The following is a 26,501-nucleotide window of genomic DNA, read 5'->3' on the forward strand; positions in this document are numbered from 1 at the left end:
TGTGCTTTATGAACACTTTCAGCATGTTATCTGGTGGATCAGATGGCGTTATTGTACTTTATGACCTTGAAAACTTGAGCAGGAAACCAAGTTATACATGTAAAGCACTTTTTTCTGTCGGAAGGTAAGAACTCTGAAAGTCTTCTAAAACTATATGTTACGGCTCGTGTGGCTAGAATTAAACTTGTAAACAGATGTCTGTTCTTATTTCTAAGATAAAACTACTGCCAGAAATCTCTGAAGGCTAGTAGCAGGAGCTAATTGTTTCTTCTTGATTTGTCTTGTCTAATAGTTACAATATATGCACAGTGACTCTGGAATTGTTTGCGCAACTCTGTAGCAGTTTCAAAAGTTAAAATGAAGGGTATCAATTGTACTTATATGGAAACTGAAGTTAGACAGTCTTATGTTGCTGTAGGTACCACAAAAATTAGTCAGACCTAGTACTCTAACCTCAGATTTTAACACTAGAAAAAGACGACTGGGGAAAAAAACCCAAACCTTCCTCTAACTCATGATTTCTCACCTGTGAGTTTTCTTACTGTTTCATGTTGAAATTTGATGCCTCTATGCCAGTAACTGAGAAAGAAGTTTAGGTACTGCTGTAGAAATATTCCCTGTATTCCCCAAAGATATTTAGTACGTATATTTGACTAAATATGCTTTTAAACAAGATAATTATGCAATTATTTGCATAATCCTTTTCATCTGTTTGGAAAATAATCTAATACCTATTTGCAGTTGTTTATTTCCCTCTTTCTCTTTCCAGCTTTACTAGTAGCTGTTTTTAGTTTGTCAGGTGTTCAGCAGGTACAGAAATGATTTATACAAAACTTCTTAAGAACATGTTTAAATGAAGACAGATGTGTTACTGAAAAAATAGGATGTATTTTTCTAAAGAACTGCCGTGCTGTGTGTAATCTTTATAAAGAGTCAAAGCCTTTATTGATTTGTCAGGCTGTTTCTGCAGGCAATACAAATTTTTCCATTATAGACATTAAATCTTCTAACAAAAGCTGTTTTTTCCTTTATTTGGATAATAACCTTGTGTAGTAGGCTATAACTTCACCTAAGACTCACAGTAAGAGATATTCTACTTCATAAAAGATTGGTAGCTGCATTTTCCCCTTATTTTTTCTCAGTCTACAAATTATTTGAGGTCTAGGAGTCAGAGTCTTCATGAGTCAGGTGTATAAGAACAGAACAGACTTGTAGCAACAAAAGGCCTTAATAATATCTTGGATCATAAGAAAGAAAAAGGCTGCTAGAAGATAGCTAACAGAACAAGTGTTGATGGCTGGGCTTCTTGCACAAAAGTATTTTAAATTGTAGTTAAGAATATATAATTACTATACATCCCCAAACCCCCAAATCTCAAAACTGAAATAAATTCTGAAACAGATGCAGCAAATTGAAGAAATTCATGCTAAGAAGGCTCAATGTAAAAGCTGTCAAATCTGTGCTAAAATCAGGCCATTATTAACTTCAGTTAGGTCAGTAGAAATATTCCATCCTTGAAGACTCTGTTTAAGAAGATGGTTAGTTGGTTGCCTGTTTTTTGAATAGGTGTTAATTTGCATAGATGTGTCTTTTATTTCCTATCACTCGAGGCATAAATAAATACTTACTGTAAGTAATTAGCTACAGTTTATATATATCCTCAGCCATTTGGAACATTTTTCAGAGTTCCTGACTTAATAAATGAACTTATCCTACAGAAGTACTTTCCCTCTGACTGTCTAGCTCCTGTCTTTGAAGGATATAGTGCTGACATGCTGTGAAAGTTTGACTGTCTTCCAGGTTTGCAAGGCAGAGCACAGGTCTGGTTTCAAAGTTGCTTAAAGGATAAGCTCCTGCTAGAGGCCCTTTTTAGGGGCCTATTTCTGAATAGACCCTGAACTGGGCTTGCTGATGATCCAGTAGTATGGAACAACAAAAGAGAGAATTCTTGCTGGTAGGCTGTGATTTACCCCTTGTTTCTCATCTAGAATATAGGACCACTATTGCAAATATAAAAATAAAACTTTCCCTGTTTTCCTGGGAGTCAGCATAGAGAACTTTACCTGGTTTCATATAATTCATGCTGTCCTGTGACAAAAACCAGCATTTGAGAGTAACCAAACAGTACCAGTTTCTAGATAATATGCAGATAATGCTTATCTTTAAGGTAGTTTCTACTACTCAAAACGTATCTAGGAAGGATGAATGACAGTGACCTATTATCCATAGAATTAATTCTGTATTTGTCTTTGGTAGAAAAGGCTTGGATATTTTGAGTAATGGATGAAAATACTTTATATAGAATGAACGGGGGATAATGTACATCTTGAGACATGAAACTAGGCTGAATGACATGTAGCCACTAGTAAGCTTAGCCAGATCAAAGATGATTCCTTCAGAGCTACTCAAGAGTTTATTAGTTCATTCCTTAGCCCTGTGAATTATGATTGTCCTTGTGCATAATTGATGACAGTCCAGTCATGCACAGTGCACTTACGGTTACTGTACCCAGATAATTAGTTCTGTGGCTTTAAATTTTTCTGCACAGTGCATAGAAATGCCTCTCGAGGAGTAAGCTCACTCTTAGTCAAGGTTGATTTCCTGGCTCTGCAGGTAAGAAAGATTTTAACTTGCCATGGTTTAACTCCAGCCAGCAACCAAGTTCTGCACAGGTGCTTGCTCACTCCCCTACCAGATTCTCAAGGAGAGAATCAAAAGGGTAAAAGCTAGAAAACTTATGGTTTGATATGGTTTAATAGGGAAAGCAAAAGCTGCAAATGCAAGCAGACTAAGCAATTAATTCACTGCTTCAGCCATCTCCAGGAAAGTAGAGTGCCATCACACATAATGGTTACTCAGGAAGACAAATGCTCTCATTCCAACTTTATATACTGAGCTTGATGTTATATGGTCTGGAATATCCCTTTGGTCATCTGTGGTCACCTGTCCTGGCTGTGTCTCCTTCTAACCTCCCAGACACTCCCAATGCCTTCACCAGCCTGAAAAGCAGAAAAGACCTTGGCTCTCTGTTAGCCCTGCTCAGCAATAACAAAGGCATATTTTGTTACCATGTTACCAGCTCTGATTATCACAATCCAAAATGTATCCCATGCTAGGCACTATGAAGAAAATTGATTCTACTGCAGCTGAAACCAGCATGCCGCTCTGAGTAGGTAGATGCATGAAGTCTGTTGACTTTTAGCACTGTACCAGAGTAACAGGGCATTTTAGGATATGCCTCAGTGGTGGAAGCGCAATGCAGAAGCCATTAAACTAAGCTCAAAAGTTGCTCAGTATCTCTCAGTATTGTAAGTGATACTCTCTTCAGGCTAACTCTCTTTAAAGGTGTCTTTTTTGCCTTGTAGCAACCCAAGTGAGCAGAAAGGTTTATTAGCTCAGATGAAAATCAGATCTATAGATGTCATGTGAAAAAGGAAGATTTCCTCAAACCCTAGTGTTAGATTAGCCTATCAGTCCCCTGGGAAAGCTGACACCTTTGTGTCCAGCCAGCCCCTCAGCACCCTATTACAGGGACCCTTCACTGCTGGGTCATAGGGTGTTTCAACTGACTTGTTCAGGGACACACAACCAACAGCATAAGAGAGGTTTCCCAGTTTATTCAAGTATATTACCCACTGCCATTGAGTGCCAGTGTCCATGAAGGAATCACTCTAGTTTAGGAATAACATTCTCTATCAATAAGAGAAAATTGTGACAAGTTCAGGTTTGAGGCCTGCGAGTGATTGTTTCTGACTGCAAAAACATGTTCAGACCAATGTATAGACAAGATTTAATCCCTAATACAACACACATAGAGTAAGGTTCTTATTAACAGGCATTCCTCTGGGGAAGAAGACAGATCACCTTGTTGGCTGATCCCAGAAGTTACAAAGGAATCTTCCCTAACTTCACCATTTTTGACTTACTTTTAAACTATTCCATTATGTTTAGTTGGAGCTTGAGGTACTATTCCTCTGTTACTGACTGGTGTAAAATTCTCTCCCTTTGCTCTTAAAGATACAGTCAATGAAGTGCAGAGCACTTGCTCGATGAGGGGTGATCTTACTCTGGAGGTGGGTAACTTGAGGTTATCTCAGTTGATTAGAGCATGGTGCTAATAATGCTAGGGGTTGTGGGTTTGATTCCCATATGGGCCATTCACTTTAGAGTTGGACTTGATGATCCTAGTGTCTGCCTTCCAACTGAGAATATTCTGTGATTCTGAACTTTAGGATGGAGGTCTCTGTTAGTATTACAATTAGATGATAATGAACCGAGTTCATGCAAGGAGAGTGATTTCACGACAGTTGCTGGTTCAACAGCAAGGTATCTCCTGTCTTCCTTGGTGGATAGGTGCTATATAGTTTATCAGATAGAAAATACCCCTCCCTGCACAGATTTCAACAGTGCCTGGCCATGGTGTCTTGGCTCCACCCCCCATTTCATCCCCATTAGCAGATGCTTGAGGTTGCAGGCTGTTTGTGTGGGGAATCATTGTGGAATAGCTTTCAGTAATACCACATTCCATCCAGAAGAAGCAACTGCACTTCACTATATCATTATAGCTTCTGTTAGGATGTAAAAATAACTTCTCAGTTTCCTCTAATTTTACCCCCAGCTGTCTTTCCACATAATCAACCCATGACTACTCACTCAAGCTTCACAATATCCAAACAGAATTTGAGAACGTTTCACACTTCTATACAGTGCAGATCATCCAATAAATTTCTGGTGTGTAGTTATCTGGTACTAGTGAGGGTAGCCAGTAGACTAATTGTTTCATAATTATCCAAACCTTAACATACGATATAATTATTAGAACAAAATGTGAAAGAGTTACCATCAGCAAAATGACAACAGGGTGAAGCACTCTTTTGAGAATTCTGGTAGCTTTTAGTGACCATCCAAAAAGGGTCTCCCACCACTTTCTTCACCTACTCCATCATGTGATTTGTTTCTTCCACATCATGATGGACAGTAAACAAAGTCTGTTGTCCATTTTTGGGGGGTTTGTTTTCAACAAGCAGCTCAGCTCTTCATGCTGTAACAATTTCTTTACCAGCAGCACGTTCATACCAGTGGGAGTAGCCTGCAATCTTGAATCAGAGTATAATTTGATTCTAATATTTTAATATAATGCAATAGGAGCTGATTAACTAAAATTACATTCCATAATGTTGGCGTAAAGTTATAGCACAAATATGAGAATGATTATTTGTGTCTACAGCAATGTTATCCACAAACACACAATCACAAGAGGATCTCATAAAAGCGTGTCCTTTACTAATATACACCATTTCCAAGTTTTCATTAGGATGAATCTCAAAATGAGAAATATTTTGCTTGGTGTCCCGACAACTGCCTTGGATTTTGATGGGTGTTACATTGACAAATGTATCCTTGTTGCTCTCATTCCGTGCACATGTTGGCGTTGGTAGTCTCCCATTTATTTCCATGTCTTCAGGCCTATACTCTAGGCTCCAGAAGATGAGTGTAGTTCTGTTGTGGTTTAATCCTAATGCAATGACTGGGTATATATCATATAGTGAAGCACTGTGTATTGTTAACACAAAAGCTGTGTCTGTGCTGCTGATGGGATTGTAGGTAAAATTGACTTAAGTACCAGCAGAACTGGCATTTCTTTGAAATTCAATGGCATTATCCCAAATTTCCTCTTGAATTTCAATGAGTAAGGATTTCTTCACCATTCCTTGTGATTGTAGCTGTCACCAGTGCATCCATAGTTGAGCTTGGATATAAGTAAGAGCTAAAGAAAGTTTGGACTATGCTAAATGCATCTGTAATCAATTGATGGTCTTTTTCATTAACTCCCTCCCACTGAGATAATATAATATGAAATAATATAATATAATATAATATGAAACCATTAATAGGAGTTCCCAAAGCAAAAAAGGAAGATCATAGAGGGTGTTTCAGTTTATTTAAGTCACTATTTATTGTGGCTAGTTTTGTTCCTTAATAAGTCAGAGTCTACACCATTTAGAACTCCCCATCCTGTTCCCAGGATGCCAGTCATATCCTTCCTGGTTTGCCTGGAGGAAGTGAGGATTTGTTTATGCAGCCATGCTGTTCATCCTGTGTAAGAGACCTTCAGGAGCAGTGAGCAAGCTGATTGGATTGTGGAAACATTATTCTGCATCAACAGTTTAACTTATTTGAGAGACCATGTTGGGTTAAATAACGTTCACTGTCGACCTGTATTCTTGACTAAGGAAGAGCCAATGTTATAGGAGTGAGGAAACAGTTCGATAGAAGGCTGAGTTTTTTAAAATGGCACTTCAGCAATTTTGAATTGAAGGCCCTTATTCAGTTGAAAGTTCAAAGACAGATCACAAGTGTTGGATGGGATATTTTAAACGTATGTGAACACTCATGTTTAGAAGAACAAGTGTATATGTTTTTTTTCCCTTCAGCATAATTCACTACACTTTGACATAGCTGAGAACAGTGTGGAAGACTGTCGTCGTGCATTTAGTTATTTTGAATTCAACATCCTGTTGAGATGTCTCCTTTAATTCCTTTAATTTAATTTTCAGAGGTGAAAGGTGTTGATTTTCGTTCTCTTTTGTGATGATCCACTCCTACCTATAAAAGGTAGTGTTCATGCAGTGCTGTTGTAGACAAATTTAGGCCGGGTGTATGTACACCCAGAAGTACATATTCTTCTACCCATGGCAGTACTGAAGATCTGCATCTCTGTTTGCAATATTGTTTGTGGAGGCCAGGATGTTTGATAGAACAATGCAAAGATAAGAGCTGAAGCAAAGAAATCTCACGAGCCTTTTTCTAGCTGCAGTTGGAGCCAGTTGAACTGCATGTAGCTGGGATAGAATTAATTTTCTTCGTGGTAGTTTGTATAGTAGTATGTTTTGGGCTTGTAATCAGTCTTGATAACACACTGATGTTTTAGTGAGTGCTGAACAGTGCTTGTTAGTGTCAAGGCATTTACCATTCCTCACTGCCCCTTTAAGGGGTGGACAGTAGGCTATGAGTAAACAGCTGGACCACCTGACCCCCATTGACCGGAGACATACTGGCATTCCATACCATAAAATGTGATGTGCAGCAGTCTAAGTCTATGGTGAGGGGTTACTTCTGCATCACTTCATTAGTTGGGAGTTTGTTTTGTTTGTTTGTTTCTTTCTTTCTTTCTCCCAGGGGCATAGTGTTTGTTTTGATTTGTTCCATTTCACTTACTAAAATGTGTTTATCTCAATCCGCAACTTTTTACAACTTCACCCTTTGCTCTCCCTCATCCCAATGCAGAGGGTAGAGTGAGCAAACAGCTGGTTTTGGGCCCCTGAAGCTGGATCCCTGTGAATCCAGCTCACATATGAGTCATCTACCAGGTGTTTGAATGACATGTATTATTCAGAGCCTGGTCAGTTGAGTCTGTATCCTGGAGCTGTCAAGATTGGCTCTGCTGCCTGTTCTTTCTACCACAGTTAATTATTAGTTATATTGCAGTCTCTAAATATCCACAGTTCAGTTTAAAGTTTCCTATTGTTCTTCCTCTTTCCTTTCTGAATGCAAATATAAATGACTCTCAGTAACTTAGCCTATTACTCTCTGGTGACTTTGTCAGACAGGGATTGCCAATAACTTTGTAGCTGTAATTATTCTCTAATACAAATGAATATTTAGAACTGTATGTGTGATTGTATTTTTCAGTGGATCCATTTCCAACAAGCATAAATAGTTTTTAGTGTTAGGTCATCACATTTAACAAAAACTCCGTAAACATTGCAAATTAAAGATTTCAAAAGACATTTTTATGCTTTGAGTGTTTTGAGATATGCTACAGTTACTATATTTTGAAAAGGTAATGATCTGTGGTTTTTTGAAATGAAGGCTCTTCAGAGTAATGAGTATTAGTTGAATGAAAATCAAGCCAACAAATATAGTTCTTGAAAACCTCAGGACAAATTTAAAAAAATGTTCATGTTTTCAACTTGTCATCAAATACCAAGACAACTACAAGACGATTACCAAAACTAACCACTTGGAATATTTTCCTTAATTTTAGGAGTCATCCTGATGTACATAAATTCAGTGTGGAGACAGTCCAGTGGTATCCTCATGACACTGGCATGTTTACATCGAGCTCATTTGATAAAACCTTGAAAATATGGGATACAAATACTTTACAAGTAAGAGAGATTGCAACCTTCTTTGTGTACATTTTATTTTTTGCATATCTGAAGTTCTTGCAAAGGTGAACAGGACTATTCATCCTGAAGATGAAAATCAGCCACTTGTTAGAACTGTGGGTGCAGCAGCAGGGTCATGTGGTCCTGGCATTTGTGTACACCTTGGTGTGTACCTTCCCATTTCTGAAGACCTGAATATTTAAACAGTAGGAGAGCTTTGAACCCTTGGGACAGTTCCTTTCTGCTTTTGCTGTGAACAGGAATACAGCTAGTTGAATTTTTGCTGGGTAACTAGTCTGCAGTTTGTTCTTGGGGATTGTTGAGTCTAATGGCACTGTACAGCAGGGTAACTTATTTTTAGTAACCAGTGTCTAATAACCAGTGCTTTAGAAGAACTGGTGGTCTTGGTGTGCAGGATCCAGGTCCAAAATTCTGCTATTGTAAGCACTATAGACCCGATTTCTAAAAATCAGTAGAGAATGAAAGAAACCATTAAAAATATGCTGACCAATGTAACTGACAATAAGGTAAACAGATTATTTAGGATTTATGTTGCTTTGACTCGCACCTTGTGTTGAACTGTGAATTCATGACTGCAGTTTGTCCTGTTCCCTCTGAACATTTACATGGACTCATAGTATCATTTATATGTAAATGTTCAGAGGGAACAGGATTTATATTGATACTATTTGACTGCTGTTTAACACACAGTGAAATAATTTTTTGAAAAGAGGTCTGTCATCCTAAGGACATAAGAAGGAACAAATTTTTAGCTCTTTTTATTATTATTTTTTTAATATAATACTATGTTTGCAGTTGCCAAATCTTCTCATAAACAGTTAATTTCCAAATAGTTTGGTAGTTCTGTGAGCATCCCTTTAAAGACACAGTGTACATGTCAAGGTTACTGATTGACCTGTTCTGCCACTAAATGGTGTTTTTGAAAGTACAGACAACTCAGTTTTATGAGATTTTTCATATGCAGTATTTCAGAATGAGATAACAAAAGCAGTTTACTTGGAAGCAAATGTACTTATTAAAGTAAATATTAAGTTTATTAAAATAAATATGTTCCATTAGTTTTAAACATTCATGAGACAGATAATAGTTTTATATGGAAGTGTTTTATTTTTTTAGGAATTGAAAATTGTGTGTGGTATTTGTGAATTAAAAAAGACTTTAAACTTAGTCTTAAGTGCCTTCTTCCTGTTGACTCTACTTCCATATTATTATTTCCATATTGTTATTTACTAGCTTTTATTAATATTCGATAATTGTAATCATTTCCATTCATGCTTCTCATTTGTCACTTTTCTTGGTCTGTCTCTTGGGTCATCTCTGAGCTCTGGTGTTGTCCTACTGTTGGAAACAGGCTTACTCTGTGATATTTGTGTGATCTAGCTTCTAACCAGGAGAGTTGTCATTACTATGCAATGACATAAAATAGTAATATTTGTATTAGTCTTATTTGTAACTGTTACTTGAAAAAATAATGGTGAGCATTTACATTCTGCTAAAATACTTGCATTGTAATTAATTTATTGTTTTTATTATCAGCCTGCAGATATATTTCACTTTGAGGGAACAGTCTATAGCCATCACATGTCTCCAGTTGCTACAAAGCATTGTTTAATAGCAGGTATGTATTGGTTTTTAAGAAACAGATATATATAGATATAGATAAATAGATAAGGTTTATAATAATAAGGAAGTAATATTTCAGTTGGGTTTTTTCTTCTACTCTGTCTTATTTTTAATAAATCAAGTCTTCATAAGATGTAAGTTTACTGGCAAAATAAAATACTATCCATTAGTTGGATGATGTCAATGAGAGTATCATATTAGTTCTTCTGAAATAATGCATCAATCACTTCTCCTTATGGATAAAATTCTTAGCTATAATTAAATTCTTTCATTACATAAGTTATCATTTAAAGGTTATTAGATCCAAATATAGCAAATTTTGTAAATAGATCTGTGTATTGCCTACATGTACACAATTTAACTATGTTTAGCAAAAAAATATTTGAAGAGGTATTTTTAAGTTTCCCAAGTACGGTCCTGTTTACCTCCAGTTTCTAAATTTTGTTTGTTACATGGTAAATTTGTTTGGATTGAAAATGTAAATCTATTAATAGAAGCATTGCTCTGACTGAATGAGCAACTAGCTCATTTCTAGCTTCTATTTTTTTTGTCATTGCTAAGAATATTTTGTTGTTGTTCTTTCAAATGCTGGGGAGTTTTTTAGCTGTCTTTGTTTCTTTTGTTACAGTTGGTACCAAAAGCCCCAAAGTACAGCTCTGTGACTTGAAGTCTGGATCCAGTTCTCACATTCTGCAGGGTACTTTTTAGTCTGAAACATAAATGTTAAACAATAACTACTTTGAGTAAAAACAAGTCCTGTAAAGAAACACTGTATACAATGTATTCTTTGTCAGTAATATGACTTCTTTATTTATAGCCGGTTGTGAAAGTTACACAGTAGCAAAAGGTTCTTCTGGGTGTTTTTCTAGAGCTAATGAATTGCAGAATACAAACATTAACCAATGAGCAGTTACTACAGATGTTTGTCCATTTACATGGCCTAATCAAAACTGATTACTATTTGTTATATGGTTACATGTAGTCGTTGGATTGGGGGGTTATAGAGTGGTCAATTAAAAAAAAAAACAAGTAAAACAACAGAAACTCCCCACCCCCCACCCCCCACCCCCCCCCCCCCCCCGCCAGAAAAAAATCCCTATCAAAACAAAAAGGAAACTTCACTGCTTTTAACAAAATATCCCGTGGAGGTGCTTGAATGGATTTGTTTAGAAGATTCTGATTTCTGTGGAACAAACTTTCTATGAAAAGATGTTACCAAATCTTTTGGTTTTGCCTAATTCAGTTAAATGTAAGGTTTTATTGTTCCATAATCTCTTACTTTTGGCACTCAATGAGAATTTGCCTTTGACTGCCCTTATCTAATGTGTACTTTTTGGAGTGTCATTATATATACATATGCTCAAGAGAAGGAAATTATGAGGCAAATCTTCATGCTTCAAACTATATGGAAGCCTTAAGTCAGACAGCAATGTGCAAATGCTTCTTCATTTCTTAAGTGGCCACCTAAGTCTAAAACGAGCCTAGGTGATTTTTTGTGATGCAGAACTTAAGCCATCAATCTTCTGTAAACTGAATTGGCTACAACAGGCATGTCCTGTTCTATTTCTAGAACCAAGAGGTCCAGAAAGGGCAGTAACAAAAAAAGTTCTCCGAAGATCCTGCTTGATTTCATCAAGGTTTCTTAATTTTGGCACAAGAGTTAATGCTTTCCAGGCACAAGCTTTGTTGTGTCTTTGTACACTGCCTGTTTCCTCAAGTACAATATTGGAAGAATAAGTGGAAGGAGAATATGTTATTGATTTAGCATAATCTAGTAATTATTTACTGAACTGCAAATCAGTAGTGTCTTGACTATATATTTATGCATATTTTCACATAGCCTAACTCTAACGAATGAAATAGAGGTATATGCATGGCTGTAGTTTAATTAATGGATTCCAATAAATATATCTGTTCTGAGCCTTCTAAGTGTATCCTGTAGTACCTATATCTTGGAGGTTTTTCCTGTTATCCTGGTCATTACAGTGCTTTGATTAATTCAGCTAATGGGAAAGCACCTAGTAGAAGATGCACCAGGAACAAGGTGGTTCACCCCACCTCTAAACTGTGTTAGCAAAACTGTATTGTATGATTTAGTTTATTTTTCAACAATATGTTTCTGATATGACATGAAGCATGATTACAGTCCTTCCATTTAAGACATCTTATCCTTCCCATTATCTGTATTTATTTAACTTAAGTTTTCAAATGTGTGTGTGTGTGTGTGTGTGTATAAAAAAATCCTCAAACAAACAAAAAAACCAAAAAACCATACGTCTACATACATACATACATATATACATATGTATATATATGAATATATATGACCTTTCAGATCATTGAGTCCAGCTGTTAACCCAGAACCGCCAAATCCACCACTGAGTTATGTCTCTTAAGTGCCGCATCTATACATCTTTTGCCTATCCTCGCGAATAATGACTCAACCACTGTCCTGGGCAGCCTGTTCCTGCCAGAATTTTGTTTGGAAAGTATGGGAATTATTCCCAATAACCAATCAAAACCTCCATTGCTGCAACTGGAGAGGCTGCTTCCTCTCCCGTTATATGTTACTTGGGAGATGGACTGCCACCTGGATACAGCTTTTGTTAGGTGGCTTTAGAGAGTAGTAAGATCCCCTCAAATCTCCTTTTCACCAGACTAAACACCCCAGCTCCCTCAGCTGCTCCTCACAGGACTTGTGCTCAACACCCTTCACTAGCTTCATTGATACCTTAATAATTAAGGGAAAAAATACTGCACATTCAGGACAAAATTCTTAGAGGAAAAAATGAGTGAAGTTTTAATTCTAAGTATGTAAGGTAGATATGGTTTATATTGAACATTATTAAAGGATTTGAAGAAAAATAAATGGAACATTGCTTCCATGTATGAGAATGCCAGTGCTGCACAAAAAGCTGACTGAGCTGTAATGTGTCTTACATAGGTAAACCATCTTTATTATTAAAAATCATACACATGTAATACTGTATGTATCACTTTCTGCTCACTGCAATCCCACTCAAGGAAGAAGAAGAAAGAAATAACTTTTGTCCCAAGGTATTATAGTTTCAAAAAATTTAAATTTATGCTGCAATTCAAATAATTATTCTGGCTTGGTGAATCCTATACTGCTAAATATTTGCTTTAGCTTTCAGTTATTTGCATTAAATGGTGTGTATAATAAGCTTTTTCATGTATTCTTAGGTCACAGACAAGAAGTATTGGCAGTGTCTTGGTCCCCACGTCACGAATATATTTTGGCAACAGGAAGGTAGGGATGTTGCTAAACTGTTTAATGCACTGGAATATTGGTCAGTAAACATTTTATGTATGCTTTATGCAGATTTAATTCAAATGCATTTTTGGAGTTAATTTTCTTCATTGATTTTTTTTAGGGGTTCACAATTTTATAGCTTTTCCCTAGAAAAATGAAACCTGAAGAGCTGTACAAATCATGCTTATTTAATACCAAGTTTGTACAGAATTTTGAAATACTAACTGTAACTACTGGTATAGGAAAATGGTAGAATACTAAGGAGATACTCACTTCTTACTGTTTATTAGTGTGTGTATTTCTAATCTGTGTTGTAATAAAGTAAAACATGTCTAGCTCAAGTTACCATCATGGTAATGACACTTACATGAAAGAGAATAACTTGGGTAGTTTAGCATATGTAACTTTCCAAGCACAGTAATTCAGTGAATATGTTTTGTATGTTGATACTTGTAGGCTTTTTTTGTTTTCTGTCCAGACATTTTTAATGTAAAAAAGTCCTCTTGGCTTTTCTATAACTTTCATGTATGTTAGCTTTTGATTGTAGTGTGACATTTCTCGCTTTTTAGATGCCATGTTTTTTTTTTTCTCTTGCAGAGAAGAATAGCTATTTCATAAGCTTAGTGGAATGTTTTCTAGAAAGATTAGTGAAGCTACCAGATCTGCAGACCTTTGGTTTCTGAAGTCAGGCTTCAGAAAGGCTTATCAAAGTTGGAATATGTTTTAACAGTGTGTTGTTTAGAGGTTTGTTTGTTTGTTTGTAGGGTTTTTATTGTTGTTTGTCCTGTTGTAACAGATGAAAAATTGTTTGCTTGTGGACAACTTCTGTACCAGTCATACAAAATATCTGTGATAACAAAAGCCCAAATTCTCAGACCACTATTACAGACAATGCTGCAGTGTGTAGCTACAGTTTAATCAACAGAAGAATTAGCAAGTTTATTCCCATGCTGTGTATGTATGCAAGGATGTTATATTATAAACAAAGAGACAGTGTATTGTGTTAATAGATGAAGATTCACTCTTAGGTCCTGATAGTATACCAGTTAAAGTTATTAATACATGTAAATGAAAGTCTGAAGTCTGTCTTAAAATATTTTTAATGGATTTCTGTTGACTTGAGTGTGCCCACATGATGAGTGGTTCAGAATAGTTGCTGGACCAAGGTGAGTGCCAAGTGAGTTGACCAAAGACAGTTCCTGAGCTGTCCTGAATTGAGTCGTGCACTCAATTTCCCTAATTTATGCAAATCTGTTTTTCTTAGTGCTGATGGTAGAGTAAAATTATGGGATGTGAGGAGAGCTTCTGGGTGTCTGAGTACACTTGATCAGCACAATGGGGAAAAGTCCAAAGCATCTTCTGAGGCAGGTAATGCAAAATATAACTGGTGGTAATTCATATGTGACTAGAATCATTCTTATATTTCATGAATGTTTTGAATACGAAGACCAGCAAGGAGAGAAGTGATAATCCAGTTGTTACATAGTACATAACAGAGGCCGTTCAGCTTTGTTTAGTTACTTCTGTTATAGAGCTGGTGTTTGTTGTCTGGGACGTTTTTTAGAGGGATTGGCTTAACAACAGCAGTGTATCTGTTCTAAATGGCTTTCCTCAAAAAAGGAAAATTCTGTTATGTTTTTTGTGAGTGGAAGAATTCATTCATACTGTGGATTAGCCTTTATATACATATAAAATTGATTGCAATTCAAGAAATTATTGAGAGTAAAATGTTCTAAAGAAAGCTAGTACTTGGTCAAAAAAGGAGAAATATTGTTGAATTAATAACAAAATTCGATGTAACTGCCAAGATAACTGGTGCCATTTTATACATTTGAATACCACGTTGACTTGTTCAATCACAACATCTTACTTTTCAATTTTATTTTTGTCTGACAGGTTCAAGATTATTTTTTTGGTTATCTAATATCAATCTTATAGGCTAGGGTATTTAATTTTTTGAAATGTATATGAACTAAACCAGTATCAGGAAATAATTATTTTCTAATAAAATCTTTAAAAAGCAGTTTTACATACTTCTACCTAAAAGGCAGGTATAAATTAGGTACTGCAGTATAATACAGAGAGACCTTATCCTGGTTGCTTCACAGCTGACCAAAAGCTACAGCATGTGGTTGAGGGCACTGTACAAATGCCTCTTTGAACACAGGCTAGGGGCTTCAGCAACTGGATGATAGATTGAACAGATCTGGCCCTTGAACTGCACCCTGAGGAGCATTGCTGGTGGCTGTTAGCTGGCCAGATGCTTTTCTAAACAAAAAATTTAATTATTTTTAACTAAATGTTGCTATTTAAACAGCACTTCCAGTGCCCCACATTAGTAGAGTAGTAGATGTAAAGATGTACACAAAGTAGTAATTCTTCTCTAGAAGCCTTATACCTGAGCTCTTTTTTCTGGCAGCAAATACTGCTCACAATGGGAGAGTTAATGGTTTATGCTATACAAATGATGGACTTCATCTACTAACCATTGGTACAGATGATCGGATGCGACTCTGGAACAGCTCCACTGGAGAAAATACCTTAGTAAGTTTTCAAGGAACTTCAGTTGCTTTTTTACTTCCACTTGATTTTCGGAGATTTATAATTTGTGCGGGCGTCAGTAGAAGTTGGAATTGGTTTTTTTTAAAGGATGTAGCTGCTCAATTTCATCACTAGAAGATTTGGTGAAAATGTTTTTCTTTTCTTCTAGTTAGTAGAAAGAAAAAGAGTATGAAAGAAGCCTGGATCTACTTAAAGATTGAATGTAATAGCTCTAAGTTTATGAATTTGTGAATATCACTATAAACATTTCATACAGGAATAAAAACTTTAATAAGCAGTGACTGTTGGTAGAAAGTTTTGGGCTTTTTAAACTGTTAGTTGCCAATGGACTATCCATAGAGCAGTTGGCCATACCTGAGAGTTTCACTGGCTGCCTGGCTTTCCTGCAACTCTTTTTCTGCTTTTGTGGAATCTCTCCTGTGGAGTTGCATGGCAGTGTTAAAAGTATTTATTCATCCATCCTTTGAGATTTGTGTTGTAATCACACAGCAGCAGGAATGAGGAGTGAGAAATATCTTAAACCTCTACTGCTGTTCCACTCCTTCCAATGGCTTGTGGATTCTTTTGTGCTGAAGGTTCTTGTTTTAATTTTCTGTTCAGTAAAGAAAATTGTTTTCTTTGTTTATTTTGAAAGAACATACTAGGTAAGTCAGTATCCATGGAATTTTAGTAAGCTGTAATTATGGTCTGACATTGCTATTAGGAAAGAGAAAATTTTCTATACCTCCGAAGTCTTTTAATTCTACTGCTTGGTTTCAGAACAGAGAAATAATAATTCCTTATAGATATTTAAATAAAAGGACTTCTTTCCATGCTACCCATATTTGCCAGCTTGTTCTCAACACTTCATAAACAGACATCTTTCTGCCTTCAAATCACCACCACCAGCAAAGTACATAATAGTTTGTTCACTCACCTATTACCAGCTGGGTCACTGGGTTTTTTTGTTTTTCTGTGCCTGTTAGTTCATTGACTTGTTTCATAAGCTGTTTTACAGTTTTCTAATCTGGTGGAATAGCTTGACCCAGTGCTTTTCAAGTCCTGAGTTATGTTGTCCAGAGTACTGTATTTTCACACGTTGCCCAGAGGTATTGCTTAAAATAATTTTAAGTCATCAGCAAACAAATATTTATTTGTACAAATAATACAAGTTCACACTATAGTCCTTTTATTTCCCTGACTGGCCCGTCCTTTTGACCTAAATAATTTTTTTAAAATATCTTCAAAAGGTATAGAAATTAAGCCATACCTATGATTTTCTTTTGACAATGTCACTGTTGTGTACAAAGTTAGCAAAACTCTCTGTGTTAATCTTAAATCCCCCTACCTACCTAAAACTGAAGTCTAGAGTTCAGAAAAAAAATTCCCACTTTCACAATGTGAAATCTTTTGACTGTAAGCTGAGAAAAATTTGTATAGTTCATCAGGTAATATTCTAACACAACACATTTTCTTAATGAAAAAAATAGTCAAAATTGTAATGTTTTGTTTTAATTAAATTTGTTTAGAGGAAGGCTATACTGTTTCTATGAATATATTTCTATGAATATTAAGTTTGGAAACTTCACTTTCAATCTTTTGTGAGATTTTTATCTGTATAAAACTTGCCAAGAGCTTGAAACTCTATAAAACTCTACCTTGAGACATTAATACAGGTGTTAATAAGGTGCTTTTATACTATTAATTTGCAAGGCTTCCCTTATACTTCATCAGTAAGGTCTTTGAATTTTTTTCTATCAAAGCTATGCTGGGAGAAAACAGTCCAATATTCTTTTGTTGAACTTCTAAATCGTTTCCTCGTCTCATATCTTTTGTTACTAATATTAGAGCTGTTACTTGTTTAGGTTTTTATTGCTACTTCGAATTGGAAAATACCGTTCTTAAACCACAACAGGTGGTAATTCCTGAACCAAGTCTAATTCCAGTGAGGATTTTGGTGCTTGATGCAGATCTGGCCTGCAAATCCTATTTCTTAGTGTGGAATTGCTAATTTTTAGGCATTTCTTTCTTTCCCTTTCTTAAAATTGATATTAAAGAGTAAACTTTATTGAACATAAAAATAATTCTCTTGATAGACATCTTTAGTTTGAAATATCAGGAGATGCATTAATATAACCCAAAATTAATTTTATTGAGGATTAAACATTAAGTAAAACAGACCTTTTCTTAGAGTTTCCTGTGGGTTTACTTAATAGCTGACTGTGTAATCTATGTCATCTCTCATTTTGCAGGTGAACTATGGCAAAGTCTGTAATGAAAGTAGGAAAGGACTCAAATTTGCCATCTCTTGTGGCTGTAATCCAGAGTTTGCCTTTGTTCCATTTGGAAGTACCATTGCTGTTTATACAGTTTTCACAGGAGAACTGATAACTATGCTTAGAGGGCATTATAGTACTGTCAACTGCTGTGTATTTCAGCCTCATTTTCAGGTAAGTAAAATACAAGAAGTATTCTAGAGGAACAGAAATATTTATGCAGATTGACATACCATTTGCACTATAAAAGCTTTCACTTTTCAGGGGTATGCTTTAATCAAAGATCATTAAAGGGAGTACTGTGGTTTACATGTCATCGAGGAAAAGTTTCGTCAAGTTTTTTGGATGATGTTTTCTGCATTAGGTTCCTTCCACTGCTTGTTTTGTCTCACATACGTAACTCCTCAATATATCTTTAGTAATTTTTTGGCTTGTGTAGTCATTAAAAAAGCATATGCAGGAAGGCTTTTGTTTTCTGTAAAACTGAAGAGGAGTTTTCTTTCCCAGAGATACCTGAGACTAATCACAGTAAGAAAGAATGTGAAGTGCATTAGTACTGCTGTGAGTACTGAGAAGGCTCTCAAGTACTTTCATAAGGTGATCTTGCTCAAATGCCTGTAGTTACACTTTGGATAAAGTGCTGACAACATCACGAGATTCTTAAATTAATCAGAGAACATTTCAGCTGAGAAATACCATAGCATTACAAGGACTCGTGGTACTGTCAGGCTTTTTTTCTTCTTCTCTGCCTTCCTTTCTTTACCTATCCCCCTCTGGTGTACTTTCCTCTTGTAATAAAAGACTTAAGGATGACAAATAACAGTGAGATACTTTACAACAGATTGTTCATATTGTGGCATGTATTGTGCCAAGAGAAGAATGGATGATAGTATGGATTTTCAGGCCATTGCATAGCTTGCTCTCATGTCCTAAGGATCATACTTCATGTTAGAGCTCCTCCTTCCTTGCCTGTTGTTTCTGAGTGTCAGGCAGAAATATTTGAGGCAGAAGAGGCATGTAGATACCTTTTCATGACTTCTCATACAATGCGTCATGGAAGTGACTCTGGTAGTGTCTGCTTTGAGTAGCTTTGACTGAACCACTGAGACTGTTATCACTCAAACAGACTTTACTGAAAATTATGGACACATTATGGACATGCGATAGACCCCATGCTAATAAGCCTTGCTAGACCTGGAAGGCAGTTCTGATATGAATAGTCAGTGAGATACATCAACTGCAATATTCATGTGGCCAATGCTTATCTTTTCCAGAATGTTCTTGAAAAGCTTTTTGTCTTTTCAAGAGTAGTATCCCAGCAAAACTTCTGGTGTGTTTATATAAAGTTATCTTTAGTCTTATATTTAATAAACTGAAGAGGTGAGGCTAATTAGGTCTGTCTGTAAAACATTATTTACTCATTTTACATGTGGTGTCTCTACCTTGGCATCCATGGTATAGGATCACTCGTGTGCACATCAGTCACTGTATTTAGAAGTTTGTAATGTCAACAACTTCATTTGCTTATCTGATGTGACTCTTGATTCTTTTTCAGAAGCACCCTTTTTCAGAGTTCAGTTCTATACTGTAGAATTGTGACTGGATTTTTTTTTTTTTTTTATGTTTTGCTTTCAGTTGTATTAAATAGTTAGTCTGAGAAACAACATTGCTATATGTCATGATTTGACACTGGCCAAATGCTAGGCACCCAACAAGAGTTGTTGGCTTACCTTCTCCTAGTTAAGGATGGGCAAAGAAGAGAGGAAAAAAAGATTAGCAAGGGGCTCAGGAGTTGAGATAAGGATTGGGAGAAAAACATTCTTAGGGCAAAACAGTTTCTAATTTAAAGGTATAAAGCAAATTTATTTTTAACAGAGTAAGAGGAGGATAATGAGAAGTAAAACAAGCCTTTAAAACATTTTTTCTCCCCAGCCTTTCCCTCTTTTCCCACCAACAGTGCAGGGAGGCAGGGCGTGGGGGTGTTGGTCCATTCATCACTTGAGATGATCTTCCATTTGCTCGGGGAGAGGAGTCTTTTCTCTGCTGTGCCGTGGGGTCCCTCCCAAAACTGTTGTGGTGGGTCACAAGTCCACGGGGTGCAGTCCTCTAGGCTGCTCTGCTTTGGAAGCAAGGGCCTTCTCTCTCTCTCCGGAAGCAGGGCCCTTTTCTTTCTGTTCTGGTCTCCTACTAGATCACAGCTTTGTGCTTTACAGGGAACAGCCTGCTTCACCATGGGCCTCGCCGTGGCCTGCAGGGGAGTCTTGGCTGTGAGCTTGGAGCACCTTCTCCCCTTCTTTTTCCACTGACCTTGGTGTCACCATGTTCTTTTCCCTCACGTATCCTCACTTCCTCCTCTGATTAGAAGAAAAATTGCTGCTCCTAGGTACCATTGCCAGCAAGTTCTGCCAATGCAAAGATTGCTGCGGGATCTCTCAGTGCTGAGAAGTTCATCTCTAGATCTGTGCTGGGGAGTCTCTTGCCATGTTTTCACTGCTGGCCAGGCAGCCCTGCCATGGAAGGCGCTGTTTGAGGCCTCTCCTCGTGCGGGATGCCAGCATGGAGAAGCCACTGCTCCCCCCTGCCCTTGTGCCCACAGCACGGCCGGCTCGGGGCAGCCAGGCAGGCTCGGGGCAAGCACGGCCGGCTTGGGGCAGCCAGGCAGGCTCAGGGCAGCCAGGCAGGCAGGGCTTGCCACAGACCACACCAGGATGGTGCTGTCCATGGCGCCCCACCACCACTGCGAAAAAACTGTGTGTGCAAGCTGTTTTGATTTTCTTCCCAAATTATGTCATCACAGAGGCATTACCACCCTCTCCAATTGGGCCAGCAGCCCGTCCATCTTCAGAACTATCAGAGATTGGCTCTGTCAGACATGGTGGGAGCTTCTGGCAGCTCCTCACAGAAGCCATCCCCCGCCAATAAAAAGCGAGGCCATGCCAAATCAACACTCTCTAATCGGGATGTCAACTGCAAAGATAGTGGTTCTCTTATTTTCACGGTGTTCACACGTGTACTTCCAAGTATCTTATCCTGTCTTGAAACAATTAAATGCATTGACCAGTCTCCATATAATTCCAATAAAAATTATGATTTTGCCAGTAAAATTCCTTTCCTGAGAATGTAATGTTGTTTGTAAAATTTATAGTCACGTCTTCTATTTTACTGTCTCAAGCATTATTAAATCAACGTGCTGCGAATTTATTCACTGCTGTACAGTCAGTTCATTCTTGTCTATATTGTTCAACTTTTTTTTTTTTTTTTTTTTTTTGGTCTTCTTTGTCTTTTCTTTGAATGGCATGTTAGCTCACTTTCAGCTTTGGAATTTTTAAGTGCCTATCGAAACCTAATTAAGCAAGCCAGAAATTTTCCTTGTTGGTTCTTCTAAGTCTCTCTGATGTATGCTATGTATACACTGGTGAAATATGTAGCAGATGGCTTTGTAACTTTTTCGTTACTTGCTAGCACTTAATGGGATGTTACTACACTGTGTTCATGGGAGGCAAGGTCTCGATCTTTTCTATAGTTTCAGCCATTTCCATGTAGTATTCTTTGTCATTGTTAAGAGTGTTCTTAATATTAACAGTCTTCTAAACTTTTTCTGCTGTCTTTAACCCTGGTGATTGTGTCCTACCCATCCTTGAGTCTGGTCCTTAGCTTTTTCTCACTATTTTTTCTGTGTTCAGAATTTCTTACTGATATTGATTGCTGTCAGTCTCTCATGTTCTTTCTGTTCATTAGGTGTATTTTAATTGCTATCTTTGTTTCACTTCATAACTAGAATAGGCTTTAAGAAGAAACTTAAACTTTGCACCAGTTATGTATTTGAGATGAGAAGTGTCTTCTGTTTGCTTGGAACCATATAATCAAAAATGATCACTGATAATCAAGCAGCTAGCTATTTGAAATTCAATTATACTAGTCTTTATCTGTTCTTATCCAAACTAATTAGCATGTTTGTGTGGAATACCTTTTATGTTTCAGGTATGGTACTGGGCTGTCGCCAGGGAATGGTGTGAGCTTTAGTTAATGTGTATATGTATGGCTTTTCTGATCCTAGGAAGAGAGCCATAAAATCCATTATATTATTGCTTGCCTATACTGTTCTTACATAAGTTAATAAGGTGTTAGACTGCTTGCAGAATTTGGCCCTTTAATAAGAAGCATTAATTTAATAGGAGGTCAGTAATTTCAAGGGTGGTGTGGAAGAGAAAATCATTGTGCAATATCTTAGATGATGTTTACAGTTGGATCTAACACACTAGATACCAGTGTGCCATATTATCTGCTTAGAATGATTTAAATAAACAAACATGACCTATGTTTCCCTTTCAGAAAAAGAAATCGCGTAAATCATCATACATGAATAATATGTCATAAAATAGTAGGTATGCAACAGGAAGCAATTGTGATTTAAATTATTTCTGCTCGTACTATTCAAGTATGCTAGTGACATCTGCAAAGGTATTTGGCAAATCCAGTAGTAGGCTATTATGTAAAGTTAACTGAAAGTTAAATCAGGTTTTATTTGCAATCTTTCTGTATACTGTACTATAAACATGCATAGAGCGTGTTTGTAGAGCAATATATGTGTCTGTCTTGTATTGTACCATAATTCTACATAGAGGTCACTAGCTCTTCTTTTATGGTGTGAGTCACCAGTTTAGGTAGTAAAAATTAATTGTAAGTATCGCTTAATGCAGTGGATATTAACTGAAGATCTTGCCATACCACAATCAAAAAGTGAGACAAGTGGTAAGAAGAATTAAATGGAAGTATGCTGATGTCACTGGGACATTGCTCATAAGGAGTTATTTTGGCATGGAAAGATCTTTTGAAGTTCTTAGTGAGATTCTATATTCTGTCAAAGACAGAAGGCCCAAGTAGAGTACTGCTGACTAAAGTAGAAATTGACCTATACTTTGGTGTAACATACCTTCTTTTAAGCAAGGTAAGTAGGATGGTTATTTCTCTTAAAATTGTAAACTCTAATCTTGAATGTTTTTTATGCATGAACAATTTCATGTGTAGGATCAGTTTTTGAAAAGTATGGCAGCTCACTTGAATAAGACTGCCCACATAAATGTGTATAGAAATTGAGCATTAAGTTTCTGCACCAAATGTCAACATAATTCATGCAGTTCTAATTATATAGAAATTATATAGGAAACTTCTTGCAAAGACAGACCTGTGATAATATATTGAGCTTAAATTGAATCAATGTACTCATAACACGAACTTATGCAGAGTTGCTAGTTTAAGTATAAAAGCCAGCATACTTAAAGCAAGGCTTTCATACTGTCAACCTGAATACCACAAAAAATTTTATATGTCTCATTCAGGCAGCTTAAATACGTGACAACACTCAAGTGTTGTCATACATCAAATGTAATAGGCAGGCATATAACTCAATATTGAAGGCATATGAGAATATCTTCATACCTGTTCATTTAAGTAGCACTTCAGAAAATACAAGTGTTATAGGTGCAAAATTTACTGCAAAGATGGTGTCAGTATTTCTCACCAGCAAAATTTCCTCATCTTAAAGTGACAGAGAAGTCTGTATTTCCTTTAGTACAGAACGAAGAAAATGAAGATATATTTGGCTTACAGCTATTTGGGGTAAGGACAGTTTGTTGCCATGTATTGCAGGGCGCCTTGTGCAATGGGATCTCAGTCCTTAGTCATTTCCGTAATAAATAGAGTTAGTTATAGTAAAGGCAATAAATTGGTCTTTCTTATCTATGTCTTCCCAACAGGGTACAAGCTTCACACTGTACTTTACTTGTTCTTTTCCTTCCCTAGGAGTACTGAAACTACATTTTATACTTCTTTATTCCATGCATACGCTCCTTTCTGATGTGTATTACTAGATTCTTGATTCTTTTGAGTTCATTCCTGTTTTTTTAATTATGATTAAATATTTGCCTTTTTTGGTCTGTGTAGTTTTTTTTAAGTTTTTTTTTTTAACTTCTCCAAAAACAATCTCTTAAAGTTCCTAACTGTTAAAATAGCTGTCTTTTCAGGAGACAAGAGAGAGGGAAGAAGAAAAAATGTGTTTAAGCAATAAAGTTCATTTCAATGTGGGTTTTGCTGTTTTGGTGAGCAATCTGAGAAAAAACATAAAAACATTTGTTTTATTTTGGCATATTATTTAAAATATTACTTATTCAGATTACAATATAAGTTAGAAATTTACTATTTGCCTTTTTTTACATAATACTCTCTACCTTTTTTCTGCCAGTATGGTATCTATGTCACTCTTCAGTAAATTTGTGTGAAAGTAATTTCTGCTTGTTTTTTACAGGAACTTTATAGTGGTAGCAAAGACTGCAATATCCTTGCATGGATACCAGCTCCACGAGAACCAGTTCCTGATGATATATCTGAAAAGGTAGTGAATTTTCGAGTTTGAACTGTATTTCTTTATTGCTGTTATGGTTGGGCAGGTTGTATGGAAACTCAGTATGAAATATGTGATTCACCATCAGCATTTTTAACAATTCCTAATTTAGAGGAGAATCACCTATTACTTTTGTGCGATCTTTTGATTTTGGTAGGGTTTTTAGAAGATGTTTTCTCTTATAGTCTAGTGAAATCTTTTGTTGGCTGCTAGCTTCCTACTTAGTTAAGAGTAGTTAATGCCATTTGACTATGGGTCTTTCAAATTCTGTTTCTTTAATTTCCAAACTGCTTTCTGCAGTTTGTCCTGTTTTGGAATTATAGAGGTGATAAATTGTATTTTAAATTGTTTAAGGATATAAAGAAAACTGTGTATTAAGCGGTAAGATTAGGGATACCACACTTCATACGCAAATATTTTTGATGTGAAAATATAATAAAGGAGTTTCTAAATAAGTTTATTTTTATGCCCAAGGCAAGACATTCAGAGTGATTGCAGGGAAGATCATACGTATGACTGTTTTCCAGCAGAGTACTATCTCTCTCTCAGAGGCAAGAAATATTTCAGTGAACAGCCTGAGTGGGAAACAGTCTGTATTTTAAGGCACTGAAATAATTTCCAGAATCAGATTCTGGTGAACTGTCCTAATGTTGAAAAATAAGGGTTTTGGCCCATAGCATATGAAAATTCCACTTTTTAAAATTTCAGCATTGTTCCATTTTAGATGGGGAAATTATAAGATGCGTAAAATTGTTGTAACATTTGCTTTTTGTACGTTTTTGTATTTCAAAACTCTCCTACACTTAAGCAGAGAGGAGAAATATAGTTCCAAAGGTTTGATACCCTAAACCCAAAATGTGTTGACATGAAATTAATATTTTTGCTGTGAAAATTTTGATGTGAATAAATTGTAATTTTTTTAGTCTGAAGAAAAGACCACAGCAAGAAGTTTATTTATTTATCTCTGGTTAGAACTACTCCTTTAAATTTGACATAGTGGCAGTATGTAATATATGCCATTGTTTTGAAACCTTTTAAACTACAGCTGCTGTTTGCATATGCTGTAGATGGACCTTGTCTCTGTAAGAAGCTGTTTTGCTGTCCACAGGCCACTAATTCCTGCTTCTTCTCAGGTGCTAGAATAGGCATTTGAGTGCTTGTATGTACTGAATCTGAACCCAGAATAGAAGTAAACAAGAAAAAAAATTTACCCTACACGACTGTGATTCAGTGCACTGCATAACTATACAAACCCTTTAGGTGGACCCTAGTGGGGCTGAGGTAAGAAATATTTCTTGGACGTGGATAGAAGCCAGAACTACTTCCTGAAACTGTAGTGCTAAGTTATGATAGACCGAGGATATTATGACAAGGATATCATGTCTGTAATCAGCAGAATGTCTAAAAAAGTAGTTAGAAATAATCCAGTACTCCAGAGAGATAGAATAGTTTGTCTACATGCAGTCATTTAAAAAGTACATTTAGCTTTACCCTTACTTGATTATAGTATTTTTAATTAAGCAAAATACTGAGAATTTTTATTTTCTCTAGTCTCTGCCTCAACAGCATTTAAATCCAGCATATGAAGACGCATGGAGCAGCAGTGATGACGAAGGCTGAATTTAAATTATGAGGTGATATAAAATTGCCATTCAGGCACTGCATTCACAGACTTTATCTACAGAATTTAACATTGTTGGATTTATCACAACTGGATTTTAGGTACAGTTCTGTTAGAGCAAGGTCTTTCAGAAATAAGTTTCCACTGTTCTCTCTGTTTTTTCATCACTGTAAAGTTAAATCCAAAGGATTACTTTTTCATACTTGCCGACTTTTGTACTTACACCTTGGTATACTTTATTCAGTGTTGAACAGCTGATAAAGAAAAAATAAAAGCCCTTGGGACCACTCAAAATTACATTGTTTCTGTTATCATTAGTACATGAGGAGATAACCCATTAATTTCCAAGATATATGATACAGAGTATTTTCCATGAAAGAAGGCTAGCTCAGAAATACTTCCAACTTACTTTTATCACTGTCTTGGTGGAGCAGATTGTATCAATTTTCAAATGCTTATGTGCTGTGGGAGTCAACAGATTTTTGTGCCTGGTGGTTTTTGCATTTTCAGTTTTGCATGTTTTTCCATAAATATAGTATTCACTTTAGAAAGAGGTATAACTGAGATCCTCCGT

The 26,501-nt window shown here is 36.3% G+C and overlaps 1 protein-coding gene across 1 annotated transcript in view; it reads left to right on the forward strand.

Annotated features, from left to right (window-relative positions):
• ERCC8 (ERCC excision repair 8, CSA ubiquitin ligase complex subunit) overlaps positions 1 to 26,221 on the forward strand; it is a 28,567-nt gene extending 2,346 nt beyond the window's left edge. Inside the window, exons 3-12 of the mRNA XM_014881806.2 lie at positions 23 to 124; positions 8,048 to 8,171; positions 9,729 to 9,810; positions 10,444 to 10,512; positions 13,020 to 13,086; positions 14,354 to 14,457; positions 15,509 to 15,633; positions 17,883 to 18,080; positions 24,211 to 24,297; positions 25,858 to 26,221. Of these exons, the coding sequence (XP_014737292.1) occupies positions 23 to 124; positions 8,048 to 8,171; positions 9,729 to 9,810; positions 10,444 to 10,512; positions 13,020 to 13,086; positions 14,354 to 14,457; positions 15,509 to 15,633; positions 17,883 to 18,080; positions 24,211 to 24,297; positions 25,858 to 25,926 (1,027 nt within the window). The 3' untranslated portion in view covers positions 25,927 to 26,221. The remainder of the gene's footprint in view (positions 1 to 22; positions 125 to 8,047; positions 8,172 to 9,728; positions 9,811 to 10,443; positions 10,513 to 13,019; positions 13,087 to 14,353; positions 14,458 to 15,508; positions 15,634 to 17,882; positions 18,081 to 24,210; positions 24,298 to 25,857) is intronic.
• The last annotated feature ends 280 nt before the right edge of the window (positions 26,222 to 26,501 follow it).

This window comes from Sturnus vulgaris, chromosome Z (assembly GCF_052056855.1).
Source record: "Sturnus vulgaris isolate bStuVul1 chromosome Z, bStuVul1.hap1, whole genome shotgun sequence".
NCBI classification, from domain to species: Eukaryota; Metazoa; Chordata; class Aves; order Passeriformes; family Sturnidae; genus Sturnus; species Sturnus vulgaris.